The sequence below is a fragment of the Oncorhynchus clarkii genome, chromosome 12 (assembly GCF_045791955.1).
Source record: "Oncorhynchus clarkii lewisi isolate Uvic-CL-2024 chromosome 12, UVic_Ocla_1.0, whole genome shotgun sequence".
NCBI classification, from domain to species: Eukaryota; Metazoa; Chordata; class Actinopteri; order Salmoniformes; family Salmonidae; genus Oncorhynchus; species Oncorhynchus clarkii.
The window spans coordinates 103,430,282-103,451,270 of NC_092158.1; the positions used below are offsets into that span (position 1 = coordinate 103,430,282).

The following is a 20,989-nucleotide window of genomic DNA, read 5'->3' on the forward strand; positions in this document are numbered from 1 at the left end:
GACTGACCCAAAATTAAGGAAAGCTTTGACTATGTACAGACTCAGTGAGCATAGCCTTGCTATTGAGAAAGGCCGCCGTAGGCAGACATGGCTCTCAAGAGAAGACAGGCTATGTGCTCACTGCCCACAAAATGAGGTGGAAACTGAGCTGCACTTCCTAACCTCCTGCCCAATGTATGACCATATTAGAGACACATATTTCTCTCAGATTACACAGATCCACAAAGAATTCGAAAACAAATCCAATTTTGATAAACTCCCATATCTACTGGGTGAAATTCCACAGTGTGCCATCACAGCAGCAAGATTTGTGACCTGTTGCCACGAGAAAAGGGCAACCAGTGAAGAACAAGCACCATTCTAAATACAACCCATATTTATGCTTATTTATTTTATCTTGTGTCCTTTAACCATTTGTACATTGTTAAAACACTGTATATATATATATATATATATAATATGACATTTGTAATGTCTTTATCATTTTGAAACTTCTGTATGTGTAATGTTTACTGTTAATTTTTATTGTTTATTTCACTTTATATATTCACTTTATATTATATATTATCTACCTCACTTGCTTTGGCAATGTTAACACATGTTTCCCATGCCAATAAAGCCCTTGAATTGAATTGAATGGAAATTGAATTGAATTGAATTGAATTGAATTGAATTGAATTGAATTGAATTGAATGGAAATTGAATTGAATTGAATTGAATTGAATTGAATTGAATGGAAATTGAATTGAATTGAATTGAATTGAATTGAATTGAAAGGGACAGAGAGAGAGAGACCTCCCTCTATTGAAAGCTGAACTGAATGTTTCGTGTGTCCTTGCTTTTAAGCAACAATAACATGAAAGGAGAAGGCATTGCTACAGGTATGTGTGCTTTATTTGAGATGTGTTATGAGTTGATAGTCAGTAATAGATCTACTCTGTGTTATGAGTTGATACTCAGTAATATATCTACTCTGTGTTATGAGTTGATAGTCAGTAATAGATCTACTCTGTGTTTGAGATGGGTTATGAGTTGATAGTCAGTAATAGATCTACTCTGTGTTATGAGTTGATACTCAGTAATAGATCTACTCTGTGTTATGAGTTGATACTCAGTAATAGATCTACTCTGTGTTATGAGTTGATAGTCAGTAATAGATCTACTCTGTGTTATGAGTTGATACTCAGTAATAGATCTACTCTGTGTTATGAGTTGATAGTCAGTAATAGATCTACTCTGTGTTATGAGTTGATACTCAGTAATAGATCTACTCTGTGTTATGAGTTGATACTCAGTAATAAATCTACTCTGTGTTATGAGTTGATACTCAGTAATAAATCTACTCTGTGTTTGAGATGTGTTATGAGTTGATAGTCAGTAATAGATCTACTCTGTGTTATGAGTTGATACTCAGTAATAGATCTACTCTGTGTTATGAGTTGATACTCAGTAATAAATCTACTCTGTGTTTGAGATGTGTTATGAGTTGATAGTCAGTAATAGATCTACTCTGTGTTTTTTTAGATGATACTCGGTAATAGATCTACTCTGTGTTTGAGATGTGTTATGAGTTGATAGTCAGTAATAGATCTTCTCTGTGTTATGAGTTGATACTCAGTAATAGATCTTACTCTGTGTTATGAGATGTGCTATGAGTTGATACTCAGTAATAGATCTACTCTGTGTTTTAAGATGTGTTATGAGTTGATACTCAGTAATAGATCTACTCTGTGTTTTAAGATGTGTTATGAGTTGATACTCAGTAATAGATCTACTCTGTGTTATGAGATGTGCTATGAGTTGACACTCAGTAATATATCTACTCTGTGTTATGAGTTGATACTCAGTAATAGATCTACTCTGTGTTATGAGATGTGTTATCAGTTGATAGTCAGTAATAGATCTACTCTGTGTTATGAGATGTGCTATGAGTTGATACTCAGTAATATATCTACTCTGTGTTATGAGTTGATAGTCAGTAATAGATCTACTCTGTGTTATGAGTTGATACTCAGTAATAGATCTACTCTGTGTTATGAGTTGATACTCAGTAATAGATCTACTCTGTGTTATGAGTTGTGTTATGAGTTGATAGTCAGTAATAGATCTACTCTGTGTTTTGAGATGATACTCGGTAATAGATCTACTCTGTGTTTTGAGATGTGTTATGAGTTGATAGTCAGTAATAGATCTACTCTGTTTTATGAGTTGATACTCAGTAATAGATCTACTCTGTGTTATGAGATGTGTTATGAGTTGATAGTCAGTAATAGATCTACTCTGTGGTATGAGTTGATACTCAGTAATAGATCTACTCTGTGTTATGAGATGTGTTATCAGTTGATAGTCAGTAATAGATCTACTCTGTGTTATGAGATGTGCTATGAGTTGATACTCAGTAATATATCTACTCTGTGTTATGAGTTGATAGTCAGTAATAGATCTACTCTGTGTTATGAGTTGATACTCAGTAATAGATCTACTCTGTGTGATGAGTTGATACTCAGTAATAGATCTACTCTGTGTTATGAGTTGTGTTATGAGTTGATAGTCAGTAATAGATCTACTCTGTGTTTTGAGATGATACTCGGTAATAGATCTACTCTGTGTTTTGAGATGTGTTATGAGTTGATAGTCAGTAATAGATCTACTCTGTTTTATGAGTTGATACTCAGTAATAGATCTACTCTGTGTTATGAGATGTGTTATGAGTTGATAGTCAGTAATAGATCTACTCTGTGTTTTGAGATGATACTCGGTAATAGATCTACTCTGTGTTTGAGATGTGTTATGAGTTGATACTCAGTAATATATCTACTCTGTGTTATGAGTTGATAGTCAGTAATAGATCTACTCTGTGTTTTGAGATGATACTCGGTAATAGATCTACTCTGTGTTTGAGATGTGTTATGATTTGATACTCAGTAATAGATCTACTCTGTGTTTGAGATGTGTTATGAGTTGATAGTCAGTAATAGATCTACTCTGTGTTATGAGTTGATAGTCAGTAATAGATCTACTCTTTGTTATGAGTTGATAGTCAGTAATAGATCTACTCTGTGTTTGAGATGTGTTATGAGTTGATGCTCAGTAATAGATCTACTCTGTGTTATGAGTTGATAGTCAGTAATAGATCTTCTCTGTGTTATGAGTTGATACTCAGTAATAGATCTACTCTGTGTTATGAGATGTGCTATGAGTTGATACTCAGTAATAGATCTACTCTGTGTTTGAGATGTGTTATGAGTTGATACTCAGTAATAGATCTACTCTGTGTTTGAGATGTGTTATGAGTTGATAGTCAGTAATAGATCTACTCTGTGTTATGAGTTGATAGTCAGTAATAGATCTACTCTGTGGACCCAAATCGTTCACTTCCCTTGCTGGTAAACATGTAGTTAGCTATTGCGGTGTGATACATGTTGCAGGCCATTCCGTAGCAATGCCAATTAAAAGCATACTGTATTTGGCTGAGTGCCTACATGTACAGGCCAGACAGGCAGCTAGACTGGCAGCCAGGCTTTTAACAGAAAATATAGGCTTATTTTTGCCAGACAGTCAAATAGAGGCAATGGCAATCATTATTAGTAGGCTGTAGGCCTATGTGTCTTTCAGAGGGAATGGTAATCATTATTAGTAGGCTGTAGGCCTATGTGTCTTTCAGAGGGAATGGTAATCATTATTAGTAGGCTGTAGGCCTATGTGTCTTTCAGAGGGAATGGTAATCATTATTAGTAGGCTGTAGGCCTATGTGTCTTTCAGAGGGAATGGTAATCATTATTAGTAGGCTGTAGGCCTATGTGTCTTTCAGAGGGAATGGCAATCATTATTAGTAGGCTGTAGGCCTATGTGTCTTTCAGAGGGTATGGTAATCATTATTAGTAGGCTGTAGGCCTATGTGTCTTTCAGAGGGAATGGTAATCATTATTAGTAGGCTGTAGGCCTATGTGTCTTTCAGAGGGAATGGTAATCATTATTAGTAGGCTGTAGGCCTATGTGTCTTTCAGAGGGAATGGTAATCATTATTAGTAGGCTGTAGGCCTATGTGTCTTTCAGAGGGAATGGTAATCATTATTAGTAGGCTGTAGGCCTATGTGTCTTTCAGAGGGAATGGTAATCATTATTAGTAGGCTGTAGGCCTATGTGTCTTTCAGAGGGAATGGTAATCATTATTAGTAGGCTGTAGGCCTATGTGTCTTTCAGAGGGAATGGTAATCATTATTAGTAGGCTGTAGGCCTATGTGTCTTTCAGAGGGAATGGTAATCATTATTAGTAGGCTGTAGGCCTATGTGTCTTTCAGAGGGAATGGTAGGCTAAAGGAAAGTCCCATTGCTGTTGGACCTTGTGTACAGTTGGACGGATGTATCTTCATGTTAGACCACAGTGCAGTATAGGTTAGGGTTATGAGTCGTTCAGTATAGGTTAGGGTTATGAGTCGTTCAGTATAGGTTAGGGTTATGAGTCGTTCAGTATAGGTTAGGGTTATGAGTCGTTCAGTATAGGTTAGGGTTATGAGTTGTTCAGTATAGGTTAGGGTTATGAGTCGTTCAGTGCAGTGTAGGTTAGGGTTATGAGTTGTTCAGTGCAGTATAGGTTAGGGTTATGAGTCGTTCAGTATAGGTTAGGGTTATGAGTCGTTCAGTATAGGTTAGGGTTATGAGTCGTTCAGTGCAGTATTGGTTAGGGTTATGAGTCGTTCAGTGCAGTGTAGGTTAGGGTTATGAGTTGTTCAGTGCAGTATAGGTTAGGGTTATGAGTCGTTCAGTATAGGTTAGGGTTATGAGTCGTTCAGTATAGGTTAGGGTTATGAGTCGTTCAGTGCAGTGTAGGTTAGGGTTATGAGTCGTTCGGTGCAGTATAGGTTAGGGTTATGAGTCGTTCAGTGCAGTGTAGGTTAGGGTTATGAGTCGTTCAGTGCAGTATAGGTTAGGGTTATGAGTCGTTCAGTGCAGTATGGTTTAGTGTTATGAGTTGTTCAGTGCAGTATAGGTTAGGGTTATGAGTCGTTCAGTGCAGTATAGGTTAGGGTTATGAGTCGTTCAGTGCAGTATAGGTTAGGGTTATGAGTCGTTCAGTGTAGGTTAGGGTTATGAGTCGTTCAGTGCAGTATTGGTTAGGGTTATGAGTCGTTCAGTGCAGTATAGGTTAGGGTTATGAGTCGTTCAGTGCAGTATGGGTTAGGGTTATGAGTCGTTCAGTGCAGTATAGGTTAGGGTTATGAGTCGTTCAGTGCAGTATGGGTTAGGGTTATGAGTCGTTCAGTGCAGTATAGGTTAGGGTTATGAGTCGTTCAGTGCAGTATGGGTTAGGGTTATGAGTCGTTCAGTGCAGTATAGGTTAGGGTTATGAGTCGTTCAGTGCAGTATAGGTTAGGGTTATGAGTCGTTCAGTGCAGTATAGGTTAGGGTTATGAGTCGTTCAGTGCAGTATAGGTTAGGGTTATGAGTCATTCAGTGCAGTATAGGTTAGGGTTATGAGTCGTTCAGTGCAGTATGGGTTAGGGTTATGAGTCGTTCAGTGCAGTATAGGTTAGGGTTATGAGTCGTTCAGTGCAGTATGGGTTAGGGTTATGAGTCGTTCAGTGCAGTATAGGTTAGGGTTATGAGTCGTTCAGTGCAGTATAGGTTAGGGTTATGAGTCGTTCAGTGCAGTATAGGTTAGGGTTATGAGTCGTTCAGTGCAGTATAGGTTAGGGTTATGAGTCATTCAGTGGGGGTGAATGAATGATTTGTTGTTGGGGTGTTTGGTGCACCCCGGGCTCCTTTGAGCGAGAGAAAGAGAGGTGGGGAGAGAGACAGATGGGGGGGGGGGGGGGAGAGAGGGAGAGAGACAGAGACAGAGAGACAGAGACAGAGAGACAGAGAGAGGGAGAGAGACAGAGAGAGACGGAGAGAGGGAGAGAGAGAGACAGAGAGAGAGAGAGAGTAAATACCACCAATATGAATCTGTTTATTTATCTTCCCCTACTATTCGTACTACAACTATTTGCACATTGCTAAAACATTACTGATAATATATAACACTTGAAATGTCTTGATCTTTTTCGAACATTTGGGAGTTAAATGTTTACTGTTAAATTTTAATCCTTTTTTGTGTTCTCATTTTTGTTCAATTCAATTGCTCAGGCAATGTAAACACATGTTTCCCATGCCAATAAAGCATGGGAAACATTTTGAACTGAAATTGAATTGAGAGAGAGAGAACGAAAGAAAGAGAGAGAGTACCGCCTCAGCCTCCTCTCTTCCTCTCCTCCTCTGTTGAGTTCCGCTGATGTCAGTGAGCCAGGCGATGTCATGTTGGTTTCTATTTACAGGGTTCTCGTTCCCTCTCTCTCTCTTTCCGACACTGATTCGAACGCACCACATATTTATATCCGCTGACACCGTGGAATGATGCGCCGATGAAACAAACAACACAGGACAACACATCGTCCCGATTTCACGCATATTCCCTCTTATTCTGTCCTCGTCGCTTCCGATACAAAATGATGCACCTTTCAAACGATTCGCATCGCGTCGTAGCTACAACAATTCAATAACATCCCCCGCTCTCCGCCATTCCCTGTGGATGCTGCTGGTAGTATGGTGATGCGGGCGATAAAATAGAGCTCCGTTTGGTGAAAGACTTGCGAGGCTTCGGGTCAACCGGGGGAGGTGACGGGGTTCAGTTTAAAGGTAAGAGCAGTGCAATGCAGATTCATGCTGGCCGGAGCACTGCAATGGTATTTTTTTTGTTGTTTAGCGGTGCGAGAGAGCGGGAGGGAGGGAGAGAGAGAGAGAGAGAGAGGACGAGAAGGGACGGGAGAATAGCCATCCCTTCCTTCGGTTAGCTTTTCTGCTGCCGCATCGCTTATTCCCCGTTCAGCTCTATTACACCGATATGTGTTGCGTGCAGCACAGACCGAATATTGGACCGATCACAAGCAGAGTGAAATGGGTTTAATATTCGATCCGTTTGTAAAAGCCCAAGGCTAACGTCTGATGGTGAAGCCTATAGCCTGGGTTACTGTCGGCAGTCATAGACACTATTTGATGACGGGAATGCTATTAATTGTATATTTTGTCGATATGAATAATGATGCCGACTGCATCTGAAGGTTTTGACAATGAAGGATGCATAGAGTTTATTTTATCTGCGATGATTGTTGATCAGGCGCAAACGTTACACCTCTCCGCGTCGGCCATCGATTTAAACTGTTTACGTTTGGCCTTGGTATCTTTATTCAGAGTAAACACGTCCCATTGTAACTTACTGCTGTGCTACTGTGCCATCGGCATTACGTAATATTGTAGGCTAGCCTAGTAGGGATGCTTGCTTAGATATAGGCCTCTGCCACTATAAACAACCGCTCTGTTCTATTTCCAGTGCAAGCCTGCCAAGGGAGTGTCGCCAAGTGTTCTGTGAATTATTCAAACGAAAAATAATGCTTTGTTTGCCCAGAAATCGTGTCTGTTTCTGTGCAGGCTATATTGTACATAAGAGCGAGGCTCTCCAACATCAAGCACGCAGGTTTTTGGGAAACACAGTAGTCTGCGGCTCAGCTATCTACATAAGAACTGCCCAGTGGTGTTTATCTACTCAGTCCCTTGAGTGACAGACAGGCAGGTCCATAGACGATGTGTTAAATAGATGTTTTATTTAACCAGGTAAGTTGACTGACAACACATTCTCAGTCACAGCAACAACCTGGTGAATAGTGGAAGGGGAGATGAATGAGATGAATGAGCCAATTGGAAGCCGGCGATGATTAGGTAGCCAATGATGGTATGAGGGCCAGATCACTACCCCCCCCCCCCCCTCTCTCTCTGATCCAATGTTTACCATGTATTAATTCTTTCTCCCTCCTCCTAGGTTCCCAATGTTGAACATGTCGACCCCCAGCGAGCTCAAGTCTCCGTGTGTCCCGAGGAACGGCATGGTCAAGCTCCCCCCTCAGCCCAACGGTTTGGGCAGCGCCAGCATCACCAAGGGCACGCCCGCCGCCAAGAACCGCCTGTGCCAGTCCTCCTCCGTGCCCGGCATCCTACCCCCGCCTTCCCTACCCTACCACCTGGACCCCCTCAACCCCCTGGGTCCCTCTCTCCTGGGTCCAGACCTGGACCACAGCCCCCTGATGGCCCTCAAACCCCCGCTGCGCCAGGTCCCCCTCACCTTCCCCAAGCCTCACCTTCCCCTCACCCTGCCTCTGGCCCTTCTGCCGCCCCTGGAGCGCCAGCTGGCCCTGGATGAGAAGCTGCTCAACAGGCTGCTGTGGTATTTCACCACGGCTGAGAAGTGTGTCCTGGCCCAGGTGTGTAGGACCTGGAGGAAAGTGCTGTACCAGTCTAAGTTCTGGGAGGGTGTCACGCCCATCCTCCACGCCAAGGAGCTGTACGCCCTGCTCCCCGGCGGAGACAAGGAGTTTGTCAGCCTGCAGGCCTTCGCTCTCAGGGGGTTCCAGGCGTTCTGTCTGGTGGGAGTTTCAGACCTGGACATCTGTGAGTTCATTGATAACTACCCCTTGTCCAAGAAGGGGGTGAAGTCGGTCAGTCTGAAGAGGTCCACCATTACAGACGCAGGCCTGGAGGTGAGTCATTGTCATATATATATATATACAGTGGGGGGCAAAAAAACGTATTTAGTCAGCCACCAATTGTGCAAGTTCTCCTACTTAAAAAGATGAGAGAGGCCTGTAATTTTCATCATAGGTACAAATAAATTCATTAAAAAAATCCTACAATGTGGTTTTCTGGATTTTCTTTCCCTCATTTTGTCTGTCATAGTTGAACTGTACCCATGATGGAAATTACAGGCCTCTCTCATCTTTTTAAGTGGGAGAACTTGCACAATTGGTGGCTGACTAAATACTGTTTCCCCCCACTGTATTTACTGTCAGCGGGCTGTGGTCCAGGTCTGGACCCAGGAGAGAAGCTGCGGTGGGCAAGGGTCCCAGGAGAGAAGCTGTGGTAGGCAAGGGTCCCAGGACAGAAGCTGTGGTAGGCAAGGGTCCCAGGGGGTTGAGGGCCGTCAGCGGGCTGTGACTCCAGGTCTGAACCCAGGAGAGAAGCTGTGGTAGGCAAGGGTCCCAGGAGAGAAGCTGCGGTAGGCAAGGGTCCCAGGAGAGAAGCTGTGGTGGGCAAGGGTCCCAGGAGAGAAGCTGTGGTAGGCAAGGGTCCCAGGAGAGAAGCTGTGGTGGGCAAGGGTCCCAGGAGAGAAGCTGTGGTGGGCAAGGGTCCCAGGAGAGAAGCTGTGGTAGGCAAGGGTCCCAGGAGAGAAGCTGAGGTGGGCAAGGGTCCCAGGAGAGAAGCTGTGGTGGGCAAGGGTCCCAGGAGAGAAGCTGTGGTAGGCAAGGGTCCCAGGAGAGAAGCTGCGGTGGGCAAGGGACCCAGGAGAGAAGCTGTGGTGGGCAAGGGACCCAGGGGAGAAGCTGTGGTGGGCAAGGGTCCCAGGAGAGAAGCTGTGGTGGGCAAGGGTCCCAGGGGGTTGAGGGCCGTCAGGGGGCTGTGACTCCAGGTCTGGACCCAGGAGAGAAGCTGTGGTAGGCAAGGGTCCCATGGGGTTGAGGGCCGTCAGGGGGCTGTGACTCCAGGTCTGGACCCAGGAGAGAAGCTGTGGTAGGCAAGGGTCCCAGGGGGTTGAGGGGGTCCTGGTGGTAGGATAGGGAAGGTGGGGGTAGGATGCCGGGCACGGAGGGTTCTTATATAGTTACAGTCATGTGAACACAAACATGCCATTTAGCACAGCCTTTCTACAACCTCTCCTTGGGGACAAGCCTGTCCATGGATTTAAACTATTCCACAGCTAGCAGCTGATTCAACTGGTCAACTAATCATCAACTAATCATAAACGAATCATCAACTAATCATCAAGCCCTTGACTACTTCAATCAAGTGAGCTAGTTCAGGGCTACAGTGAAACTGTGAAACGTCCGAGAGACCCTGAGGGAAAAAGCGTGTAGTGTGTGCATGCTATTTCATATGGATGACCCCAGCGGGAATCAACAATGTGTACTCAATGTGTCCTACAGTAGATGGAGCTTCCATTAGTCCGACAGTACATGTAGCTTCCATTAGTCCTACAGTAGATGGAGCTTCCATTAGTCCTACAGTAGATGGAGCTCCCATTAGTCCTACAGTAGATGTAGCTTCCATTAGTCCTACAGTAGATGGAGCTTCCATTAGTCCTACAGTAGATGTAGCTTCCATTAGTCCTACAGTAGATGGAGCTTCCATTAGTCCTACAGTAGATGGAGCTCCCATTAGTCCTACAGTAGATGTAGCTTCCATTAGTCCTACAGTAGATGGAGCTTCCATTAGTCCTACAGTACATGGAGCTTCCATTAGTCCTACAGTAGATGTAGCTTCCATTAGTCCTACAGTAGATGTAGCTTCCATTAGTCCTACAGTAGATGTAGCTTCCATTAGTCCTACAGTAGATGTAGCTTCCATTAGTCTTACAGTACATGTAGCTTCCATTAGTCCTACAGTAGATGTAGCTTCCATTAGTCCTACAGTACATGTAGCTTCCATTAGTCCTACAGTACATGTAGCTTCCATTAGTCCTACAGTAGATGTAGCTTCCATTAGTCCTACAGTACATGTAGCTTCCATTAGTCCTACAGTAGATGTAGCTTCCATTAGTCCTACAGTAGATGTAGCTTCCATTAGTCCTACAGTAGATGTAGCTTCCATTAGTCCTACAGTAGATGTAGCTTCCATTAGTCCTACAGTACATGTAGCTTCCATTAGTCCTACAGTAGATGTAGCGTCCATTAGTCCTACAGTAGATGTAGCTTCCATTAGTCCTACAGTAGATGGAGCTTCCATTAGTCCTACAGTAGATGTAGCTTCCATTAGTCCTACAGTAGATGTAGCTTCCATTAGTCCTACAGTAGATGTAGCTTCCATTAGTCCTACAGTAGATGGAGCTTCCATTAGTCCTACAGTAGATGTAGCTTCCATTAGTCTTACAGTAGATGTGGCTTCCATTAGTCCGACAGTAGATGGAGCTTTCATTAGTCCTACAGTACATGTAACTTCCATTAGTCCTACAGTAGATGTAGCTTCCATTAGTCCTACAGTAGATGTAGCTTCCATTAGTCCTACAGTAGATGTAGCTTCCATTAGTCTTACAGTACATTTAGCTTCCATTAGTCCTACAGTAGATGTAGCTTCCATTAGTCCTACAGTACATGTAGCTTCCATTAGTCCTACAGTAGATGTAGCTTCCATTAGTCCTACAGTAGATGTAGCTTCCATTAGTCCTACAGTAGATGGAGCTTCCATTAGTCCTACAGTAGATGGAGCTTCCATTAGTCCTACAGTAGATGGAGCTTCCATTAGTCCTACAGTAGATGTAGCTTCCATTAGTCCTACAGTAGATGGAGCTTCCATTAGTCCTACAGTAGATGGAGCTTCCATTAGTCCTACAGTAGATGGAGCTTCCATTAGTCCTACAGTAGATGTAGCTTCCATTAGTCCTACAGTAGATGTGGCTTCCATTAGTCCGACAGTAGATGTAGCTTCCATTAGTCCTACAGTAGATGTGGCTTCCATTAGTCCGACAGTAGATGTAGATTCCATTAGTCCTACAGTAGATGTAGCTTCCATTAGTCCTACAGTAGATGTAGCTTCCATTAGTCCTACAGTAGATGTAGCTTCCATTAGTCCTACAGTACATGTAGCTTCCATTAGTCCTACAGTAGATGGAGCTTCCATTAGTCCTACAGTAGATGGAGCTTCCATTAGTCCTACAGTAGATGGAGCTTCCATTAGTCCTACAGTAGATGTAGCTTCCATTAGTCCTACATATAGTAATATAACATGTTTCTTTATAGTAATATAACACAATACTTTATAGTAATATAACACAATACTTTATAGTAATATAACACAATACTTTATAGTAATATAACACAATACTTTATAGTAATATAACACAATACTTTATAGTAATATAACACAATACTTTATAGTAATATAACACAATACTTTATAGTAATATAACACAATACTTTATAGTAATATAACACAATACTTTATAGTAATATAACACCTTACTTTATAGTAATATAACGCAATACTTTATAGTAATATAACACCTTACTTTATAGTAATATAACGCAATACTTTATAGTAATATAACACCTTACTTTATAGTAATATAACGCAATACTTTATAGTAATATAACATGTTTCTTTATAGTAATATAACATGTTACTTTATAGTAATATAACATGTTACTTTATAGTAATATAACACCTTACTTTATAGTAATATAACACAATACTTTATAGTAATATAACGTGTTACTTTATAGTAATATAACGTGTTACTTTATAGTAATATAACGCAATACTATATAGTAATATAACGCAATACTTTATAGTAATATACCGTGTTACTTTATAGTAATATAACACAATACTATATAGTAATATAACACAATACTTTATAGTAATATAACGTGTTACTTTATAGTAATATAACGCAATACTATATAGTAATATAACGCAATACTTTATAGTAATATACCGTGTTACTTTAAAGTAATTTAACGTGTTACTTTTGTTAATCCTCAGCATCAATATCAACACAATGCACTCCCTGAACTCAGGAAAGCCTGCCACCCCACCGCTGCGTAACCTAGTAACAGTCACCGGGCGAGCTGGATTCCGCTGTAGCTGGGCACCATGTCAACTAGGTCACCGGGGATCACATGGAATGTGGAATGTCACATCACATGACCTTGCTCACTGGTCACATGATCATGGGACAGAGAGAGGAGAGATATTCTATTAGAATGGTTAATGGTTAAGGTTAGTGTTTGAGGCTGGTGAGCTGGTCCTAGATCTGTGGAATGTTTATCCCCAGCAGGTAAACAATCGATAGAGTGAGTAGAATGAACATGAGTCTCTGTGAAACGTGAGATGTCACAGGAGTGCAGTGTGCTGTAAGATGCAATCCAACCATTGTCTATTATAATAACAATAGCATAGCTGAGTTTCTGATCGTCTCTGTAAACACAGCATCACCGAGGGAGAAAAGGTTGTGGTGTTGTGAGTATGGACTACTGTGGTGGAGTTGTGAATATGGACTACTGTGGTGTTGTGAGTATGGACTACTGTGGTGTTGTTGTGAGTATGGACTACTGTGGTGGAGTTGTGAATATGGACTACTGTGGTGTTGTTGTGAGTATGGACTACTGTGGTGGTGTTGTGAATATGGACTACTGTGGTGGAGTTGTGAATATGGACTACTGTGGTGTTGTGAGTATGGACTACTGTGGTGTTGTGAGTATGGACTACTGTGGTGTTGTGAGTATGGACTACTGTGGTGGTGTTGTGAGTATGGACTACTGTGGTGGTGTTGTGAGTATGGACTACTGTGGTGTTGTTGTGAGTATGGACTACTGTGGTGTTGTTGTGAGTATGGACTACTGTGGTGTTGTTGTGAGTATGGACTACTGTGGTGGAGCTGTGAGTATGGACTACTGTGGTGTTGTGAGTATGGACTACTGTGGTGTTGTGAGTATGGACTACTGTGGTGTTGTGAGTATGGACTACTGTGGTGGTGTTGTGAGTATGGACTACTGTGGTGGTGTTGTGAGTATGGACTACTGTGGTGGTGTTGTGAGTATGGATTACTGTGGTGTTGTTGTGAGTATGGACTACTGTGGTGTTGTTGTGAGTATGGACTACTGTGGTGGAGCTGTGAGTATGGACTACTGTGGTGTTGTGAGTATGGACTACTGTGTTGTTGTATGGATTACTGTGGTGTTGCTGTTAGTATGGACTACTGTGGTGTTGTGAGTATGGAGTACTGTGGTGTTGTGAGTATGGACTACTGTCGTGGTGTTGTGAGTATGGACTACTGTGGTGGTGTTGTGAGTATGGACTACTGTGTTGTTGTGAATATGGACTACTGTGGCGTTGTTGTGAGTATGGACTACTGTGGTGTTGTTGTGAGTATGGACTACTGTGGTGTTGTTGTGAGTATGGACTACTGTGGTGTTGTTGTGAGTATGGACTACTGTGGTGTTGTTGTGAGTATGGACTACTGTGGTGTTGTTGTGAGTATGGACTACTGTGGTGTTGTTGTGAGTATGGACTACTGTGGTGTTGTTGTGAGTATGGACTACTGTGGTGTTGTTGTGAGTATGGACTACTGTGGTGGTGTTGTGAGTATGGACTACTGTGGTGGTGTTGTGAGTATGGACTACTGTGGTGGTGTTGTGAGTATGCACTACTGTGGTGTTGTGAGTATGCACTACTGTGGTGTTGTTGTGAGTATGGACTACTGTGGTGGTGTTGTGAGTATGGACTACTGTGGTGTTGTTGTGAGTATGGACTACTGTGTTGTTGTTAGTATGGATTACTGTGGTGTTGTTGTTAGTATGGACTACTGTGTTGTTGTGAATTTGGACTACTGTGTTGTTGTGAGTATGGACTACTGTGGTGTTGTTGTGAGGACTACTGTGGTGGTGTTGTGAGTATGGACTACTGTGTTGTTGTGAGTATGGACTACTGTGTTGTTGTGAGTATGGACTACTGTGGTGATGTGAGTATGGACTACTGTGGTGTTGTTGTGAGTATGGACTACTGTGGTGGTGTTGTGAGTATGGACTACTGTGTTGTTGTGAGTATGGACTACTGTGTTGTTGTGAGTATGGACTACTGTGGTGTTGTGAATATGGACTACTGTGTTGGTGTTGTGAATGTGGACTACTGTGGTGGTGTTGTTCATTAATAAATTCATAAAAAATCCTACAATGTGATTTTCTGGATTTTTTTTCTCATTTTGTCTGTCATAGTTGAAGTCTACCTATGATAAAAATGACCTCTCTCATCTTTTTAAGTGGGAGAACTTGCACAATTGGTGGCTGACTAAATACTTTTTTGCCCCACTGTAATCTGCTGAGTGATTTATGTTGTAGTTACAGTGCGATTTAACAGGCCACATTCAACACAATTGTGAGGTTCAGTATTGGAGCCCCGGTTATTTAGAAGGTTGCCTCTTGAGTTAGTTCATAGCGCAGAGGTCTTTGCGAAAGGGGAACATGTCGACCTTACAGTATATTGTGCACCTTATTGTCAGGGACATTGTTGTGGTTGTGTTGTTGATGAGATGAGCTGACGTTCAGAGTCACAGGAAGTTGTGTTGTTGATGAGATGAGCTGACGTTCAGAGTCACAGGATGTTGTGTTGTTGATGAGATGAGCTGACGTTCAGAGTCACAGGAAGTTGTGTTGTTGATGAGCTGACGTTCAGAGTCACAGGAAGTTGTGTTGTTGATGAGATGAGCTGACATTCAGTCACAGGAAGTTGTGTTGTTGATGAGATGAGCTGACGTTCAGAGTCACAGGATGTTGTGTTGTTGATGAGATGAGCTGACGTTCAGAGTCACAGGAAGTTGTGTTGTCGATGAGATGAGCTGACGTTCAGAGTCACAGGAAGTTGTGTTGTTGATGAGATGAGCTGACGTTCAGAGTCACAGGATGTTGTGTTGTTGATGAGATGAGCTGACGTTCAGAGTCACAGGAAGTTGTGTTGTTGATGAGCTGACGTTCAGAGTCACAGGAAGTTGTGTTGTTGATGAGATGAGCTGACATTCAGTCACAGGAAGTTGTGTTGTTGATGAGATGAGCTGACGTTCAGAGTCACAGGATGTTGTGTTGTTGATGAGATGAGCTGACGTTCAGAGTCACAGGAAGTTGTGTTGTCGATGAGATGAGCTGACGTTCAGAGTCACAGGAAGTTGTGTTGTTGATGAGATGAGCTGAGCTGACGTTCAGAGTCACAGGAAGTTATGTTGTTGATGAGATGAGCTGACATTCAGAGTCACAGGAAGTTGTGTTGTTGATGAGATGAGCTGACGTTCAGAGTCACAGGAAGTTGTGTTGTTGATGAGATGAGCTGACGTTCAGAGTCACAGGAAGTTGTGTTGTCGAAGAGATGAGCTGACGTTCAGAGTAACAGGAAGTTGTGTTGTTGATGAGATGAGCTGACGTTCAGAGTAACAGGAAGTTGTGTTGTCGATGAGATGAGCTGACGTTCAGAGTCACAGGAAGTATGGTACCGGATGAGGCTCCTGGTCCGTAGTTTGAACATGACCGTTGGAGGATAAACAGGCATTGAGTTGATTTAAATCACTTAGGCTTAGGATTCAATCCCCAATTGCACTTTGTCCACTATTGCACCATTTAAAGGTAATGTTCCCACTTTAGCGGAGACTGCATTCACAGATAAACGCTGCATTTTGTCGGCTCAATCGGAAATTACCTTTAAATGTCTAGCGTGCAATACCTGGCATCTACTGCTGATCCGAGTGAGACCTTAGAGTTACAGTGCCTTCAGAAAGTATTCAGACCCCTTGACTTTTTCCACGTTTCTAAAATTGTTTTTTTTCTAAATCCTCATCAATCTACACACAATAGCCCATAATGACTAATGGTGCGGCAGGGTAGCCTAGTGGTAAGAGCGTTGGACTAGTAACTGAAAGGTTGCAAGATCGAGTCCCCGAGCTGACGAGGTAAAAATCTGTTGTTCTGCCCCTGAACAAGGCAGTTAACCCACAGTTCCTAGGCCGTCATTGTAAATAATAATTTGTTCTTAACTGACCTGCCTTGTTAAATAAAGGTTAAATAAAATAAAAAAGCTTTTTAGAAATTTTTGCAAATGTATTCAAAAGAAATAAACAGAAATACCTTATTTACATAAGTATTCAGACCCTTTGCTATGAGACTCGAAATTGAGCTCAGGTGCATCCTGTTTCCATTGATCATCCTTGAGATGTTTCTACAACTTGATTGGAGTCCACCTGTGGTAAATTCAGATGATTGGTCATGATTTGGAAAGGCACACACCTGTGTATATAAGGTCCCACAGTTGACAGTGCATGTCAGAGTAAAAACCAAGCCATGAGGTCGAAGGAATTGTCCGTACAGCTCAGAGACAGGATTGTGTCGAGGCACAGATCTGGGGAAGAGTACCAAAACATTTCTGCGGCATTGAAGGTCCCCAAGAACACAATGGCCTCCATCATTCTTAAATGGAAGAAGATTGGAACCACCAAGACTCTTCCTAGGGCTGGCCGCCCGGCCAAACTGAGCAATCGGGGAAGAAGGGCCTTGGTCAGGGAGGTGACCAAGAACCCGATGGTCACTCTGATAGATTTCCTCTGTGGAGATAGGAGAACCATCTGTGCAGCACTCCACCAATCAGCCCTGATTGGTAGAGTGGCCAGATGGAAGCCACTCCTCAGTAAAAGGCACATGACAGCCCGCTTGGAGTTTTCCAAAAGGCATCTAAAGGACTCTCAGACCATGAGAAACAAGATTCTCTCGTCTGATGAAACCAAGATTGAACTCTTTGGCCTGAATGCCAAGTGTCACGTCTAGAGGAGACCTGGCTCCATAACCTACAGTGAAGCATGGTGGTGGCAGCATCATGCTGTGGAAATGTTTTTTACCTGCAGGGACTGGGAGACTAGTCAGGATGGAGGGAAAGATGAACGGAGCAAAGTACAGAGAGATCCTTGATGAAAACCTGCTCCAGAGCGCTGATTTTTAATACATTTGCGAAAATGTCTAAAAACCTGTTTTTGCTTCGTCATTATGGGGTATTGTGTGTAGGTTGATGAGGGGAAAAAAACAATTTAATCAATATTAGAATAAGGCTGTAATGTAACAAAATGTGGAAAAAGTCAAGGGGTCTGAATACCTTCCAAATACACTTTAGTATCACAGTTATATCTGAGTTATATCAGTTATATCAGTTATATCCGAGTTATATCCGAGTTATATCAGAGTTATATCAGTTATATCAGTTATATCTGAGTTATATCAGTTATATCAGTTATATCTAAATTATATCAGTTAAATCCGAGTTATATCAATTATATCAGTTATATCCGTTATATCAGTTATATCTGAGTTATATCAGTTATATCCGAGTTATATCAGTTATATCTGAGTTATATCAGTTATATCCAAGTTATATCAGTTATATCTGAGTTATATCAGTTATATCAGTTATATCCGAGTTATATCAGTTATATATGAGTTATATCAGTTATATCTGAGTTATATCAGTTATATCAGTTATATCCGAGTTATATCCGAGTTATATCAGTTATATCTGAGTTATATCAGTTATATCAGTTATATCTGAGTTATATCAGTTATATCAGTTGTATCCGAGTTGTATCAGTTATCCGAGTTGTATTAGAGTTGTATCAGTTATATCAGTTATATCAGTTATATCAGTTATATCTGAGTTATATCAGTTATATCAGTTGTATTCGAGTTGTATCAGTTATATCCGAGTTGTATCAGAGTTGTATCAGAGTTATATCAGAGTTGTATCAGAGTTGTATCAGAGTTGTATCAGAGTTGTATCAGAGTTATATCAGAGTTATATCAGAGTTGTATCAGAGTTGTATCAGTTATATCCGAGTTGTATCAGAATTGTATCAGTTGTATCAGAGTTGTATCAGAGTTGTATCAGAGTTATATCAGAGTTGTATCAGAGTTGTATCAGTTATATCCGAGTTGTATCAGAGTTGTATCAGAGTTGTATCAGAGTTATATCGTTGTAAACTCAGTGTGTGTTCTCTGTGGTGTGTGTGTGTGTATAGGTGATGCCGGATAGGTGTGTGTGTATTCTGTAAACTCAGTGGTGTGTGTAGGTGATGCTGGATAGGTGTGTGTGTAGGTGATGCTGGATAGGTGTGTGTGTATTCTTTAAACTCAGTGTGTGTTCTCTGTGGTGTGTGTGTGTAGGTGATGCTGGATAGGTGTGTGTGTATTGTGTAATCTCAGTGTGTTGTCTGTGGTGTGTGTGTAGGTGATGCTGGATAGGGGTGTGTATTGTGTAATCTCAGTGTGTTCTCTGTGGTGTGTGTGTATTGTGTAATATATGTTGTGTGTGTGTGTGTGTGTGTGTGTAGGTGATGCTGGATAGGTGTGTGTGTGTATTGTGTAATCTCAGTGTGTTCTCTGTGGTGTGTGTGTAGGTGATGCTGGTTAGGGGGGTGTGTACTGTGTAATCTCATTGTGTTCTCTGTGGTGTGTGTGTGTGTGTGTGTGTGTGTGTGTGTGATGCTGGATAGGTGTGTGTATTGTGTAATCTCAGTGTGTTGTCTGGTTTGTGTGTAGGTGATGCTGGATAGGTGTGTGTTTAGGTGATGCTGGATAGGGGTGTGTTTATTGTGTAATCTCAGTGTGTTGTCTGGTGTGTGTAGTTGATGCTGGATAGGTGTGTGTATTGTGGAATCTCAGTGTGTTGTCTGGTGTGTGTGTAGGTGATGCTGGATAGGTGTGTGTGTATTGTGTAATCTCAGTGTGTTCTCTGGTGTGTGTAGGTGATGCTGGATAGGTGTGTGTGTATTGTGTAATATCAGTGTGTTCTCTGTGGTGTGTGTAGGTGATGCTGGATAGGTGTGTGTATTGTGTAATCTCAGTGTGTTGTCTGGTTTGTGTGTAGGTGATGCTGGATAGGTGTGTGTGTGTAGGTGATGCTGGATAGGGGTGTGTGTATTGTGTAATCTCAGTGTGTTGTCTGTGGTGTGTGTAGGTAATGCTGGATAGGTGTGTGTGTATTGTGTAATCTCAGTGTGTTGTCTGGTGTGTGTAGGTGATGCTGGAACAGATGCAGGGTCTGATGCACCTGGAGTTGGCCGGTTGTAATGACTTCACGGAGGCCGGTCTGTGGTCCAGCCTGAACGCACGGCTCACCTCGCTCAGCGTCAGCGACTGTATCAACGTAGCGGACGACGCCATCGCTGCCATCTCACAGCTACTGCCCAACCTGTCAGAGCTCAGCCTGCAGGCCTACCACGTAACCGACACAGCCATGGCTTACTTCACAGCCAAACAGGTAGGTTACAATCCTACACTGTTATAGAGAGCACGCGCGTACTGGTACACACACACACACACGTCTTCCCTTCCCCCTCTCTCCGTCCTCTCTGTAGGCCTGCAGATCAGTTCCCCTACCGGCCGGAGGGGCCCCCATTGATCCTCTCATGATGAGTTCAGAGATATAATCCTAAACCTCATTCTCTCTCTCTCTCTCCCTGTCTCTCTCTCTCTCCCCCCCTCCCTCCCTCCCTCCCTCCCCCCCTCCCTCCCTCCCTCCCTCCCTCCCTCCCCCTCAGGGCTACACCACTCACACGCTGCGTCTCCACTCGTGTTGGGAGATCACCAACCATGGTGTGGTTAACATGGTCCACAGCCTGCCCAACCTCACGGCTCTGAGCCTGTCAGGCTGCTCTAAAATCACTGATGATGGGGTGGAGCTGGTAGCAGAGAACCTGAGGAAGCTGCGGAGCCTGGACCTCTCCTGGTGCCCACGCATCACTGACATGGCCCTGGAGTACATCGCCTGTGACCTCCACAAACTAGAGGAGCTGGTACTGGACAGGTGAGAGTATAGTGTAGTGTAATGTGTAGTATAGTATAGTATAGTAGAGTAGAGTATAGTATGTAGTATAGAGTATAGAGTATAGTGTGTAGTATAGTAGTGTGGAGTATAGTAGGGTATAGGGTGTAGTATAGTAGTGTGGAGTATAGCAGGTAGTAGTATAGTGTGTGTGGTGGGGGGGTCTGGGATCTGCTGAGTACAGTTATTTCAGAAAGAAAACCAGTATAGTATGAAAAGTATCATTATGGTCACTCTCTCTCTCTCTCTCTCTCTCTCTCTCTCTCTCTCTCTCTCTCTCTCTCTCTCTCTCTCTCTCTCTCTCTCTCTCTCTCTCTGTCTCTCTGTCTCTCTCTCTCTCTCTCTCTCTCTCTCTCTCTCTCTCTCTCTCTCTCTCTCTCTCTCTCTCTCTCTCTCTCTCTCTCTCTCTCTCTCTCTCTCTCTCTGTCTCTCTCTCTGTCTCTCTCTCTCTCTCTCTGTCTCTCTCTCTCCTCTCTCTCTCTCTCTCTCTCTCTCTCTCTCTCTCTCTCTCTCTCTCTCTCTCTCTCTCTCTCTCTCTCTCTCTCTCTCTCTCTCTCTCTCTCTCTCT

At 42.7% G+C, this 20,989-nt stretch overlaps 1 protein-coding gene across 1 annotated transcript in view; it reads left to right on the forward strand.

Moving 5' to 3' along the window:
- Positions 1-6,372: 6,372 nt before the first annotated feature.
- The window catches only part of LOC139422604 (F-box/LRR-repeat protein 16-like), a 31,752-nt gene continuing 17,135 nt past the window's right edge, over positions 6,373-20,989 (forward strand). The window contains exons 1-4 of the mRNA XM_071173750.1: positions 6,373-6,675; positions 7,853-8,567; positions 19,615-19,857; positions 20,138-20,403. Coding sequence (XP_071029851.1) covers positions 7,860-8,567; positions 19,615-19,857; positions 20,138-20,403 — 1,217 coding nt within the window. The 5' untranslated portion in view covers positions 6,373-6,675; positions 7,853-7,859. The remainder of the gene's footprint in view (positions 6,676-7,852; positions 8,568-19,614; positions 19,858-20,137; positions 20,404-20,989) is intronic.